This window comes from Muscardinus avellanarius (genome assembly GCF_963383645.1).
Source record: "Muscardinus avellanarius genome assembly, chromosome: 2".
Classification (NCBI taxonomy): domain Eukaryota; kingdom Metazoa; phylum Chordata; class Mammalia; order Rodentia; family Gliridae; genus Muscardinus; species Muscardinus avellanarius.
Genome location: NC_137787.1, coordinates 52,994,564 through 53,008,232, shown reverse-complemented (window position 1 = coordinate 53,008,232; position 13,669 = coordinate 52,994,564). Strand labels below are relative to the sequence as shown.

The 13,669-nt window shown below is 37.8% G+C and overlaps 1 protein-coding gene across 1 annotated transcript; it reads left to right on the top strand.

Annotated features, from left to right (window-relative positions):
• Positions 1-787: 787 nt before the first annotated feature.
• On the top strand, positions 788-10,071 carry LOC308258710 (elongation factor 1-alpha 1-like; the record flags this gene model as incomplete). The annotated part of the gene is made up of 2 exons (XM_080689370.1): positions 788-875; positions 8,678-10,071. 2 exons carry the CDS (start codon positions 788-790, stop codon positions 10,069-10,071), a joined length of 1,482 nt encoding a protein of 493 aa, XP_080545496.1.
• Between the last annotated feature and the right edge of the window lie 3,598 nt (positions 10,072-13,669).

Here is a 13,669-nt window from a genome sequence, read left to right as displayed (position 1 = left end):
TAAAATTAAGAATATAAACCCAAGCCTCAATGCTAAATTTCAAACTCCAGATTTTGAGGAGGAAGTTATGGTTCATTATTTTCATGCATCTCATTTAAAGGCTTAGAACATCACATATAACTTAAAAAATATAATTAATATGAATGATTACACCCTGTCAGATAATTGCTGATCATTTTACTTAATTTGTTTTTGTGATACTTGTGAAGAATATTAAATGTGCTAAAAAAAAAACTTTCTTACTATATTATGGGAGACAAGTTGCTCTTTAAACGAAAACCAAGTCATAATTTCTTATTTAGTCTTTATATTTCTGTATCAATCTGTATTTTGATGTAAATATATTATTAGGATTTCCTTTTAACAAGTTTATTGAGGTGTAATTTATATACAATGTACTATATATATTTAGAGTGTACAACTCAATTTCATGCATGTATTCATCTGTGTCATTACCACTACAACCAAGATACTGTATGCTTTCACCACCACAGAAGTTTTTTTCTGCCTTTATGTAATCCCTTCCACTCTGGTCTCTACCCAGACAACTGCTGATTTGAGACAGCCATCAGCATCATTAAATATCTCACTGGGGACTGGCCTCTCTAGGCCAGGCCTGATAGCATAAAATGCTTTTGTAGAATGAACTCTCTGATGACACTAGGAACGATAAGATCTCAAGATAATAGGCATGACAGATTAACCATCTAAAGCCTGTTGGGCAAGCATATTAAACAGTAATGTCAAAACTGCAGCCAGAGTGAAAAAACACTATGGAGATGTGGAGATGGTCTTCCAGGGGAATAAGAAGGTACAATCTGTGGACAAAATCTATTATAGTAGAAATGGCCAAGCAGAAGTCTCTAAAACTCTCAGTAAGTCAAGATAATAAGTAAAGAAACATCTCATCCTAGAGGCAAGGAAAGGGAGATGGGGCACAGATAAGTGAATTCAGTTTACAAACTGAGAGTGCAGAGTTAGAGTCTGCAATGTTTCCCCTTGGCTTGATCTGTGTTGTCTATGAAAATTACTAAGTGGTTCCTGGAAATGGCAGTGGAAACCCAAAACTCAATCAGGTAGCAGGTCCATGGCAGCTGTCAGGGCATGGAGTGTTGGTGTATATCTTCTGTAGGCCTATGTATGTAGTCATTGATCTAGAAAATGCTGTATCAAAGAAGAAGATCTCAAGCAGTTTTTTTTTTTTTCATCTGTCATAGGAAAGAATAGCTCTCTTAAAGTAGTCTGAAGATATATGGATTGTCTGAATATTCTTGGTGTAGGTCAGTGGTAAAGCCCTTGCATAGCATACACAGGCCCTGGGTATAATCCCTGGGTACGAGCCCTAGTACCACACATGTGTGCACATGACTCCTATACATTACAATAGGTTAAATGAAATAGATGAGTAAGAAATGGCAATTATGTTAGAGTGTTTTTCAGAAAGAAGATAATCCTTGTAGAGAAGTTGTTGAGGAATCCAGTAGGCTAGGTCATGCTGATCACACTGCTGCGATTTAATCTCCAGGATTTCTCTTCTCTGGAGATGGCCCACATTCTCCTATGAACGTGTATCTTCTTACCTAAATAAATGTGTTTTCAGGATATGATGGCACACTCTTTTAATCCCAGTACTTGGAGGCTGAGGCAGGAGAATCAATCACAGGTTCAAGGTCAGCAGCTCCAAATGAACGAGATCCTGCTTCTAAAAAGGACTGGGGGCATAGCTTGGAAGTAGAACACCCTTGATTTCAATCTCCAGGAGCAAAAAAGGTACAAATTATTATATTTTTTACTTCTTAAGAAGGAACAATATCTTGTTGGCATTTGTATCCTCAATACAATCTTTCTATGCATAGAAATACTTCTTTGACTCATTTAATTCAATGACAATGAGGGCTTTCTATTTTGAATTGCTCTGAGCAGGAAGAAACTTGTTGAAGTCTGTTCTGTGAGTCACAGCACTGCCAAATGGACTCTTCAACCCAGAAGAGACTAGGGAATTAGTTTCCTGTGCTGGGAAGAGCACCATGTGAAGGTTTTACTAAGTTTCAGTAGGAGAATCAAAATGTAGACCCTTAAGATTTTGAAGGCCAAATCATGTGTGGCAAAGACTTACATGGATGGCCACAGTGACATTCCTCCTCCATGGCCATGCAGTTGTAGGATATATGGGAGGTTCCAGTGGGAGCCAAATATGCACATTGTTTTTTTAACTCTGTCAGGGAAAGTCACTTTGAAAGCATCAAATCGGCTACCATGTACTATTTACACCAGAGAAATAAATCAGGGCATTCTTTTATTTAGAGAGGCAGTTATTAAACCTTTACATTTAACTGTTGGGCATAAGAATGGTACCTGATTGTACAACTTACTTGTTCTTTTCTAGTACATTTTATGGCCAGTCCTTTCTGTACCACCTCATTTTATGCTGTGTCATTATCAGACTTGACTGGCTTTGTGACTTGGTGGTCTGAAAGAACCAAGGTCATGGTAGGCAGCTCTGGCCACATTGCATTTGGTGCCCTGTGATCAAATGACACAGGGCACCAAATGACACTCAGTCTCTACCAGGCCAAATTAGCAAGAAGCAAGTATTAAGAGTGTCCAAAGCCAGATCCTGAAAGAAATGTGCAGGAAAAGATGCAGCAATGGGAATTGGATTAGGAGTCCGTTGGTTCTATTATGCATCTTACTACACAGATACTGCTGCCCTGATACAGTGATGAAGCATTTGTTTGAAGGTGTAGCTGACTTACTAGATTGAGATGAAATGTTGCAAGGATAGATGCCACATTTTAGGCTGCAAAACCAAGTATGCAGTATATTCCCATTTTTAAAGGCCATTTCTTAGAGTTGTGTCCAACAGTTAAGAAAAGAAAGTAGGAGATATTCCATGATTACTGGTGACCCATGGGAAGACGATGTGTTTTCATTCCCTGTGATTCCATCCCATGTGGATCCAGAGGTTCAGCTTAGCAAAGGAGGCAGTGCTTCTACTGGATATACACAGAGTAAGAGCCTCTTAAACTTTATGCTATGTTCTTTGGTAAACCTGAATTCTCCGGCCAAGAGAACAGAAATAAGAGTTTTTCCACCTTGGTAGGAGCAATTGATTCCAATTATCAGGATATAGGGCTGCTCTTAAGCAGTGGAGGCACGTTATCATATGTGCGAAAACCTAGTCTTCTTGGTATTTTGGCACTTTGGGGCCAATTTTAAAAAGATAAATGTACAGGTCTTGCCTGAAAAAAGCCTTGATGACCAGAAACTCATGCTCTTCATAGTTGGGAATCTGGGTGTCCCTACTACATAAGTCACTGGGACCTCTGGAGGACTAGCCAAGGATGTGTTAAATCTAGAAAGTACTAAAAAAAGAGAATGATGTTATTTGGAGATGTGAGGTTTGAGACCAGCTGGCAAAGCTGAAGTTTGTTTAACCTTATTTTAAAGCTCAGCTGAAAGATTGATAGACCAGAATCCTGAAAGAGCTTCTGGAAATGCAATGAAAATATTATATAAAATCATTACTTCCAATTGCTGTAAGAATTAGTTTATACTATAGTAGATATTATGGGATACCACTGAGATCCTTCAGATAGAAGTATTTTCTTAGCTTCTTGCCAAAGTTTCACATCTGAGTTCCTCTCCAGGAATTGCCCTAGGTCTAAGGAACAACCTCATTTAAGATTATGTCTTCTCTGTGAGAACAGTCAACAACCTGGACTGGTTGGAGATACAAAGGTTCCGATCTCTTGAGTCAATTTTAAAAGTCCTAAAGGTCCCCATGGTCATGTGAGCTGAGGCCTTGGGTGCAATTGCCTTGCAGTCAGCTTCTGTATTTGCCAATTTCTATTCCCCTTGTTATACCTGCAGTATTTCTGAGAATATTAAGGTCCTAGAAAATGAATATTAGATATTTTAGAATAGGGCAGCATAATGGCAGAATGATCATTGTCTTACTCTGTTTTCTGCTGGTATAACAAATAAATTGAACCTGAGTAATTTATAAAAAACAAGATAGAATCTCAATGTAGTATTGATTTGCATTTACCTGATGAACAAAACATTTATCCTGTATACAACTGAGTGAATTTTAATATGTTTACAAGGTTATGCTATCATCAACCATTCTAATTCTAAAGCACTTTTCTTTATCCCAAAGGAAATACCATATCCATTAACAGTCACTGCCCTCCCCGACTCTACCCTGGCAGCCACCACATAATATTATCAATTAAAGTCTGTATTCTTTTTTTTTTTTTTTTCCTGTAGCCATTGGAATCTCTAGTTGGTTAAATTGCTTGGTGGTCAGCTAGTAACCGGATTGGTTACTTTAGGTGACTAAGTAAACCAAGTAATTTTTTTTAAATTGGGGATTGAACACAAGGATGTTCTATATTTGAGATATAACCCCAGCTCTATTTATTTGAAAAAGGATCTCACTAAGTTGCTAAGCATCGTTTAGATTGTTGAGGCCAGCCTTGAAACTGTGATCCTCCTGTCTCCACCTCACAGTATTGTGTTACAGGCATGTGAAGCCAATAATTATTTATTTGAGAATCCAGTTATTTTATTTTTATACTTTCATTGATGTATTATAGTTTCACACCATAATGTGGTTCATGATGATAGTGAGTTACATGCACACAGAGCTTGGTGAGCTTTCCCTTCTCCCTCCTCGCTTCCTCTCCTCCTCATACAGAGTATTGAGATTGGCATTGTATTCCCACATATGTATGTAATAATGTTGGTGGAAGTATTTCTTTCACTAATTCTTCATCTCTCCCCCTCGACAAAACCACTTCCCTCACTACCCCGGAGTTTCTCCTCTGCTATATTCCAATTACTCCCTAGCTTCCCCATATGAAAACAAATATATGACCCTTCACTTTTTGTGACTGGTTAATTTCATTTACCATTATATTCTCTAGATCCATCCATTTTCTTGGAAATGATACTGTTTTTTTATTGCTGAGTAGAATTCCATTGTGTGTATATCCTATAATTTTGTTATTTATTCATCTGTTAATGGACACCTGAGTTGGTTCCATAATTTGGCTATTATGGATTGTGCTGCTATAAAAGTGGGTATGCATGTATCACTATAATATCTGATTTTAGTCCCTTTGGAGAAGATACCACAGGAATGGTATGGCTGAATCATATGGTGTGTCCATTCCCAGTTTCCTGAGGAATCTCCAGCTGATCTCCATAGTGACTGCAATAATTTGCAATCCCAACAATATTGTAGAAAAGTACCTATCGCCTCACATTCTTGCCAGAATTTGAGTTTTTGAGCATTGTTTTTCTATTTGGGGCTAGATGGAATCTCAGTGTAGTTTTAATTTGCATCTCCCTCATAGGTAGTAATGTTGAACATTTTTTCGTGTATTTTTTTGCCATTTGTATTTCTTCTTTTGTGAAATGTCTTTCTTGTTCAGTTGCCCATTTCTTTTTTTTTTCTTTTTTCTTTTTTCTTTTGGTAGTACTGGGGTTCCTGGAAACCCTTCTACCTCCAGGCCACACTTCCAGACCTATTTTATACTTTTATTTGGAGACAGGGTCTCTTAAGCCAGCCTCTGGCTTCGAACCTGTGTGATCCTCCTGACTCTGCCTTCCAAGCGCAGGGTTTTACAAGCATGAGCCACAATGCCTGGCTGCCCATTTCTTGATTGGTTTGTTTTTATTTTTATTTTTTTAGTGTTCAGTGTTTTAAATAATTTTTATATTCTAGATGTTAGTCCTCTATCAGAATAATAGTTGGAAAAGATATTCTTCCATTCTGTAGGCACTCTCTTTAGATGCTTGATGGATTTATTTAACGAAGAGAAACATTTTAGTTTACTGTCATCTCACTTATTCTTGTTTTAATTTTCTGAGCTTTTGTGCTCTTATTAGGGAAGTTTCTACTTGTGCCTATATGTTGGCATGTTGGACCTATGCTCTCCTTTAGTAATTTCAAAGTCTCTGGTCTAATTTGATCCATCTTGAGTTGACTGTTGTGCAGGGTGAGAGCTAAGGATTTGATTTAATTTTTCCTACAAATGGATAACAAGTTTTTTCAATACCATTCATTGAAAAGGATGTCATTTTCTCTATATATGTTTTTGGCAACTTTGTAAAAAATCAATTGGCTATAAGTGCGTGGATTTGTTTCTATATCTTCTATTTCGTTTCATTAGTCTATGTGTCTGTGTTTGTGCCAACACCATGCTGTTTTTATTACTATAATTTTGTAGTATAATTTTATGTCAAGAATTACATAATGCCTCCTGTTTGGTTTTTATTGATAAAATTGCTTTGTCTATGATGGTTGTTTTGTTTTCTATATGAAATTTAGGATGATATTTTTGGCTCTTAGAAGAATAACATTGGAAAACTCAATTACATAATTTTCAGGGAAATGGATGGAACTGGAGGACATTATGCTAAGTGAGATTAGTCAGTCACAGAAAATAAGAAATCAGATGCTTTCCCTAATATGTGAGAGGAAGAAATGGGTCATAGGAGGAACTCTAGATGAAAAAGGAAATCCTATAGAGGAGCAAGCAAGACAACCTAAAGGAGGAGAAAGGAGGGGGGAAGAGGAAAATCTCTAAAACACACAATGTACTTAAACATATTGAAGTCAACCACTAAACCAAGCAAGAGAAGGAGGGACGGGGAGGGAATGGGGTGGGAATTGGGTAGGGGTTAAATCAGTGATGTGTACATGTATGTACACACAAGTTCTTTACCCCAATATGATGTATGAATATAATGCACCAATAAAAAAATAAAAAAGAAGAATAACATGGGTATTTTGATAGGAATTATATTGACTCTGTAGATCACTTTTGTTAGAATGGTCATTTTGATAATATTTATTCTGGCTATCTAATAGCATGGGAGATCTTTCTGTTTTCTAAGATCTTCAATTTCTTTTTTTAGTGTTTTATAGTTTTCATTGTAGAGTTATTTTATCTTCCTAATTATATTTATTCCAAGATATTTTATTCATTTTAATATTACTGTGAATGGAATTGTTTTATGTATATATGTTTTAGTGGATTCATGTTTAGCATATAGGAAAGCTTCTGATTATTTTTTAAGATTGATTTTGAATCATGCTTCTTTGCTAAATTTGTTGATCAGTTCTAGAAGTCTTTTGGTTGAGATTTTTTGGGTCTTCTAAGTACTGGATTATATCACCTGCAAACAAAGATAACTTGAGCTTTCCTTTTCCTATTTGTATTCCTATTTGTAATTTTTATTCATCTCTTTCCATACTGCTCTGACTTGAATCTCAGGTACTATATTAAAAAGTAGTTATGATAATGGCCATACTCTTCTTGTTTCTGATTTTAAAGGGAATTCTCACAGCTTTTTCTTCATTCGGTATGATATTGGCTTTGGGTTAAATGTATATTGTTTTATGATGCTGACCTAAGTTCCTTCTATTCTGATTTCTGCAAATTTTTTTTTAATGAATGGAATTGGGTTTTGTCAAATGCTTTTTCAGGATCTATTGAGATTATCATGTGATTTTTGTTCTTAGTTCTATTTATGTGGTGACTAACATGTATTGATTTGCATATCTTGAACCAGCCTTGCATCCCTGGAATAAAACCAACTTGGTCATGTTGTACAATTTTCTTGTTATGGTTTTGAAAGTATTTTACTAGTATTTTGTTTAGAATTTTTGCATTTTTGTTCATCAAGAATATTGGCCTGTAATTTTTTCCTGAGATATATTTTTTCATTTTGTTAATTGATACTGGCCTCATTGAAGGAGTTTGAAGGTTTCCGTCTCTATTTCACATAATAATTTGTGAACTATTGGGTTTATCCCTTTGGTTTCACCTTCTTTCCCCTCCTCTATGCCATTTATTCTTAGGTTATCTCTCTTAAGATGGGCGCATATTTCTTCAATGTCCAATTCTTGCTGTCAAGTTGTTTTTCTAAGTTATAAACTATGTGTTTGATTTTGGAATGATCATCTTGAGATTCTATTCTCCATGTGGTCTACTCAATTGTTTATAGTTTGAATTGATGCCTTTACTTCAGTAATTGCATCCTTTATTTCTTTCAGATTCTCTAAATTCTTTTCTAAAATCTGGTATTATTTCTACAGTTATATTTCTGATTTGATCTAATGGAGATCTCTGCATTTCTGTGTTATGAGGTTCTGTCATTGCTCCATTTTTGTTCCTACTTATAATGATTTCAGAAGTTTGTACCTGTTGCTTTTGGTAGATTTCTCACAGTCTCTAGGTGTCAGCTGGTATATTCAAGGGCAAGTTGTATTGTATTCAACAGTGAAGGCTGAGTAAGGAGGGAAGTGAAGGAGTAAATGGAAAAATAGGGTAAGGTCTCAGGGTCGAATAGTATGAGTATATGAGTTTAGTAATGTATAATATGCTAAAAATTAGAGATGGTACAAATGTAGTAGTATTATAGTAACCAGTGTAGAGTTTCTGGTATAGTGATATAAAGTAGATTTAATTCAAGGCAAGGGCGATAAAAAGAAGAGAAATGATAGAAAAGGGATAAAGAGGAGAGAGTAGGTATGTACATGGGAAGAAGCTTGGGAACATTTGGGAATAGGGTTAAAAACAAAAAATAAAAAGTAAAAAATAGCTTTTTCGCAACGGGTTTGCCGCCAGAACACAGGTGTCATGAAAACCACTGCTAAAAGCCAAAATAGGAAAGGAAAAGACTCACATCAACATTGTTTTCATTGGACACGTAGATTCCGGCAAGTCCACCACTACTGGCCATCTCATCTACAAATGTGGTGGGATCGACAAAAGAACCATTGAGAAGTTCGAAAAGGAGGCTGCCGAGATGGGAAAAGGCTCTTTCAAGTATGCCTGGGTCTTGGATACGTTGGAAGCTGTGCGTGAGCATGGTATCACCATTGACATCTCCCTGTGGAAATTTGAGACCAGCAAGTATTATGTGACTATCATCGATGCCCCCGGACACAGAGACTTTATCAAAAACATGATTACAGGCACATCTCAGGCTGACTGTGCTGTCTTGATTGTTGCTGCTGGTGTTGGTGAATTTGAAGCTGGTATCTCCAAGAATGGACAGACCCGTGAGCATGCCCTTCTGGCTTACACACTGGGTGTGAAACAACTGATTGTTGGTGTTAACAAAATGGATTCCACTGAGCCACCTTATAGCCAGAAGAGGTACGAGGAAATCGTTAAGGAAGTCAGCACCTATATTAAGAAAATTGGCTACAACCCTGACACAGTAGCATTTGTGCCAATTTCTGGTTGGAATGGTGACAACATGCTGGAGCCAAGTGCTAACATGCCCTGGTTCAAAGGATGGAAAGTCACCCATAAAGATGGCAGCGCAAGTGGAACCACACTGCTTGAAGCTTTGGACTGCTTCCCGCCACCAACTCGCCCAACTGACAAGCCTCTGCGGCTGCCCCTCCAGGATGTCTACAAAATTGGAGGTATTGGTACTGTCCCTGTGGGCAGAGTGGAGACTGGTGTTCTCAAGCCTGGCATGGTGGTCACCTTTGCTCCAGTCAACGTCACAACTGAAGTGAAATCTGTTGAAATGCACCATGAAGCTCTGAGTGAAGCTCTTCCTGGAGACAATGTGGGCTTCAATGTCAAGAACGTGTCTGTGAAAGATGTTCGTCGTGGCAACGTAGCTGGTGACAGCAAAAATGACCCACCAATGGAAGCAGCTGGTTTCACTGCTCAGGTGATCATCCTGAACCATCCAGGCCAAATCAGTGCTGGCTATGCTCCTGTACTGGATTGTCACACAGCTCATATTGCTTGCAAGTTTGCTGAGCTGAAAGAGAAGATTGACCGCCATTCTGGTAAGAAGCTGGAAGATGGCCCTAAATTCTTGAAGTCCGGCGATGCTGCCATTGTTGATATGGTTCCAGGCAAGCCTATGTGTGTTGAGAGCTTCTCCGACTATCCTCCTCTGGGTCGTTTTGCTGTTCGTGATATGAGACAGACAGTTGCTGTGGGCGTCATCAAAGCAGTGGATAAGAAGGCTGCTGGAGCTGGCAAGGTCACCAAGTCTGCCCAGAAAGCTCAGAAGGCTAAATGAATATTACCCCTAACACCTGCCACCCCAGTCTTAATCAGTGGTGGAAGAACGGTCTCAGAACTGTTTGTCTCAATTGGCCATTTAAGTTTAATAGTAAAAGACTGGTTAATGATAACAATGCATCGTAAAACCTTCAGAAGGAAAGGAAAATGTTTTGTGGACCATTTTTTTTTGTGTGTAGCAGTTTTAAGTTATTACTTTTTAAAATCAGTACTTTTTAATGGAAACACCTTGACCAAAAATCTGTCACAATTTTGAGACCCATTAAAACAAAAGTTTAATGAGAAAAAAAAAGTAAAAAATATAAAAACAAAACAAAAAAATGCACAAAATCCCCACAAACCCTCCTCCAAAAAAGGAAAAAGTCAGGTATATACTGTCACACACACATACAAAAAGAAAAAGACCCCAATCAATCCCAACAACAAATTAATGTTACTCTACAAATAAATGACTATTCAACAGTCTCTCGCTGTGTAGATACTGAGTGCCACCACCACCTTTCCTTCCGTGAGTCTGGTTCTCTGAGTCTTCTCAGTCTATGCAGATGGTCAGTGTCAATCAGGCTGGATTTAATATTGATTGAAGGTCACCCTCTACACTTTCCACAGATTTGGAGTCTAGGTCTCTCCCTGCCTTTGTTGGTAGCTTATGGCTTGGCTACTCTGACTTCTCCCTATTCACCACAATTGGGATGTCTGTGGTATTCTCGGAGATCCTACTCCTTGGGTTTAGTGTTAAGTGTAAGACTTCCCCCACACTTTCCACTGATCAGAGCCTGAGTCCGTCTGAGCTTCTGATGTGATCAACAGCAGATCCCACTCCCCCCTTCTCTGGGTTCTTCTCTGGATCACCATGACTTCACTTATTGTGCTCGGTATCTCTGGAGGGTGTAGTAATCTCAGCTGGCACCACTCCTTCCCTGGGTTGTGTCCCAAAGTCTCAGACCCAGGAGTTAGTCGCGGCTATGCAAGGCCCTGTGGACACTGGGCTGGGAGTTTTCCTTTGGGGAACTGGGACTAGGGTATAGTAATTTCTGCCTCCCCTATCCCTTCACTGGGTTGAACTGTAAGATCTCAGACCCAGGGAGTTTATCAATGCTGTGCAAGTCTCTTGGGGTGCAGCACTGGGATTTCTCCTGTAGGGACTGCAATTTCACTTACAATTGTAGTGCACACTGGGCTGGAGCTCTCGTGGGCATGGTGAACTCACCACCACTGCTGGCACTATAATGCTGCCACCATACCCTCGGCTATGAGGCTGGTGTATTTCTTTTCTGGTTTTGAGCTCTGCTCTGAATCCCTGGAGGGTGTGATAGGCTTGACCACTAGAAATTTTAGCCAGTCTTTGCTCTGAAATAACTGCTGAATTACAACCAACTGGACTGCAAATGGTTACTTCAATTCCTTTCCTTTTCTTTTCTGCTCTCTGGTTGTTCTTCTAGTCTTTTTCACTGTCCCTTGTATTTATAGCTTTAATTTCTCTGTTGATATTATTTTCTGGCTATGTAAGGTGTTATTTTTGAAGGTATGGAGATCGAGTGTTAGCAGTACTCATAGATGCTGTTTTACTTGGTCGCCATCTTCTGGGAACTCATAAATTATAATTTAAAGAAAGCCCTGAAATTAAAAAGTGTGACTGTTCCAACTTTGTCATTCTTTTAAAGACTAGCTTGCCTATTCTTTTTTTTTTTTTTTTTTTTTTTTTTTTTTTTGTGGTACTGAGGATGAAATCCAGGGGCATTCTACCTTCAAGCTAGATCCCCAGCCCTATTTTGTATTCTTTATTTTGAAACAGGGTCTCACAAGTTGTGCAGGGTCTCACTAAGTAGCTGAAGCTGGCTGCGAACCTGAATCTTCCTGTCTCAACTTCCCAAATGCTGGGATTATAAGCATGTACCACCATGCCTGGCTCCTAGTTTGGCTATTCTAAGTCCTTTTCATTTCCAAATGAATTTTATACCTTGGATAAATTTAAATTTTATTCAAAAATGTTTATTGAAATCTCAAATAAAATTATGCTAAATCTTTAAATCAATTCAAGTAGAATATTTATCAAAATGGCATTGTCTTCTAATCCTTGAAGATGAGGGTGTTCAGCAGCAATATTTTTTAATTTTCAGTATAGAATTCTTGTACTTTTGTTAAATTTGTCATTTATTTATTTGTACTGGGTATTGAACCCAGGGGACTTCTACCTCTGAGCTACACCTCCCATCATTTTTTTAATTTTTATTTTTTGTACAAGTTCTCACTAATTTGTAGTGTCTCACTAAGTTGCTGAGGCTGGTCTTGAAACTGCAACCCTCCTGTCTCAGAATTCTAAATACAGGGATTACAAATGTGTACCACCATGCCCAACTTAAATTTATTTCTAAAGAGTGTTTTTTCTCAGTATTGTGCAAAAGGTTTTTGAATTTCAATTTGTAATTATTATAGTTAGTGTATAGAATTATATTGTAAAATATCAACCTTATATCTTGCATACTTATTAAAATAATTTTAGCCAGGCGTGGTGGCGCATGCTTATAATCCCCGCGCTTAGGAGGCTGAGACAGGAGGATCGCACGGGTTTGAAGCCAGCCTCAGCTACTTAGTGAGGCTCTCAGCAACTTAGCGAGACCCTGTTTCCAAATAAAATATAAAAAAGGTCTGGGAGTATAGGCCAGAGGTAGAAAGCCTCTGGGTTCTACCCCCAGTACCACCAAAAAAAAAAAAAAATCATTTTATTAGTTGTCATTTCTATATACTTGACCATATTTCTAGTGACTAAAGATAATTTTAAAATTTCTTATTGGTGCATTATAATTATACATTTTATTGAGATTCAAAGTTATACACTCAAATATATATACAACATCACTTGCTATGTTTTTCTCCCCACATCCTCGCCTTCCTTCCTCTTTTTATATGCATATGAGATTGAAAGTGACATGTTTATATATACACATTAAAATTATTGATCTGTTTTCTTCCTCAAGCCTCCTTTTTCCTTCTCCTGTTCTCTCTTAGTTCTCTTCTAGTACTCTACCGGTTTATCTCCTTGTTTTCACAAATTTCCTTTCCTTTCTACCTTTCTCTCTAGCTTCCACACAAGAGAGAAAAACATGTGACTTTTTATATTTTCTGAACCTTTCTTAGCATGATTAGTTTAATTTTTCATTTTTCTATAAATGACATGATTTTGTTCTTTATGAGTGAATAAAGCTCCACTGTGTGTATATACCACATTACCATCATTCATTCATTTCTTGGCAGACATCTATGCTGGTTCTATAACTTGACTATTGTGAATTATGCTGCTATAATCATGGGTATGCATTTATCATTATGGTATTCTAACTTAATTTATTTTTTTGGTGGTATTAGGGGTGGAACCCAGAGGCTTTCTACCTCTGGGTTATCTTCCCAGACCTATTTTATATTTTATTTGGAAACAGGGTCTCACTATGTTGCTGAGAGCCTCACTAGGTGAGGCTGGCTTCGAACCTGTGTGATCCTCCTGTCTCAGCCTCCCAAGTTCTGGGATTACAAGTGTGCGCCACCATGCCTGCTATATTCTAATTTTAATTCTTTGGGAAAGATATCAATGAGTGGTA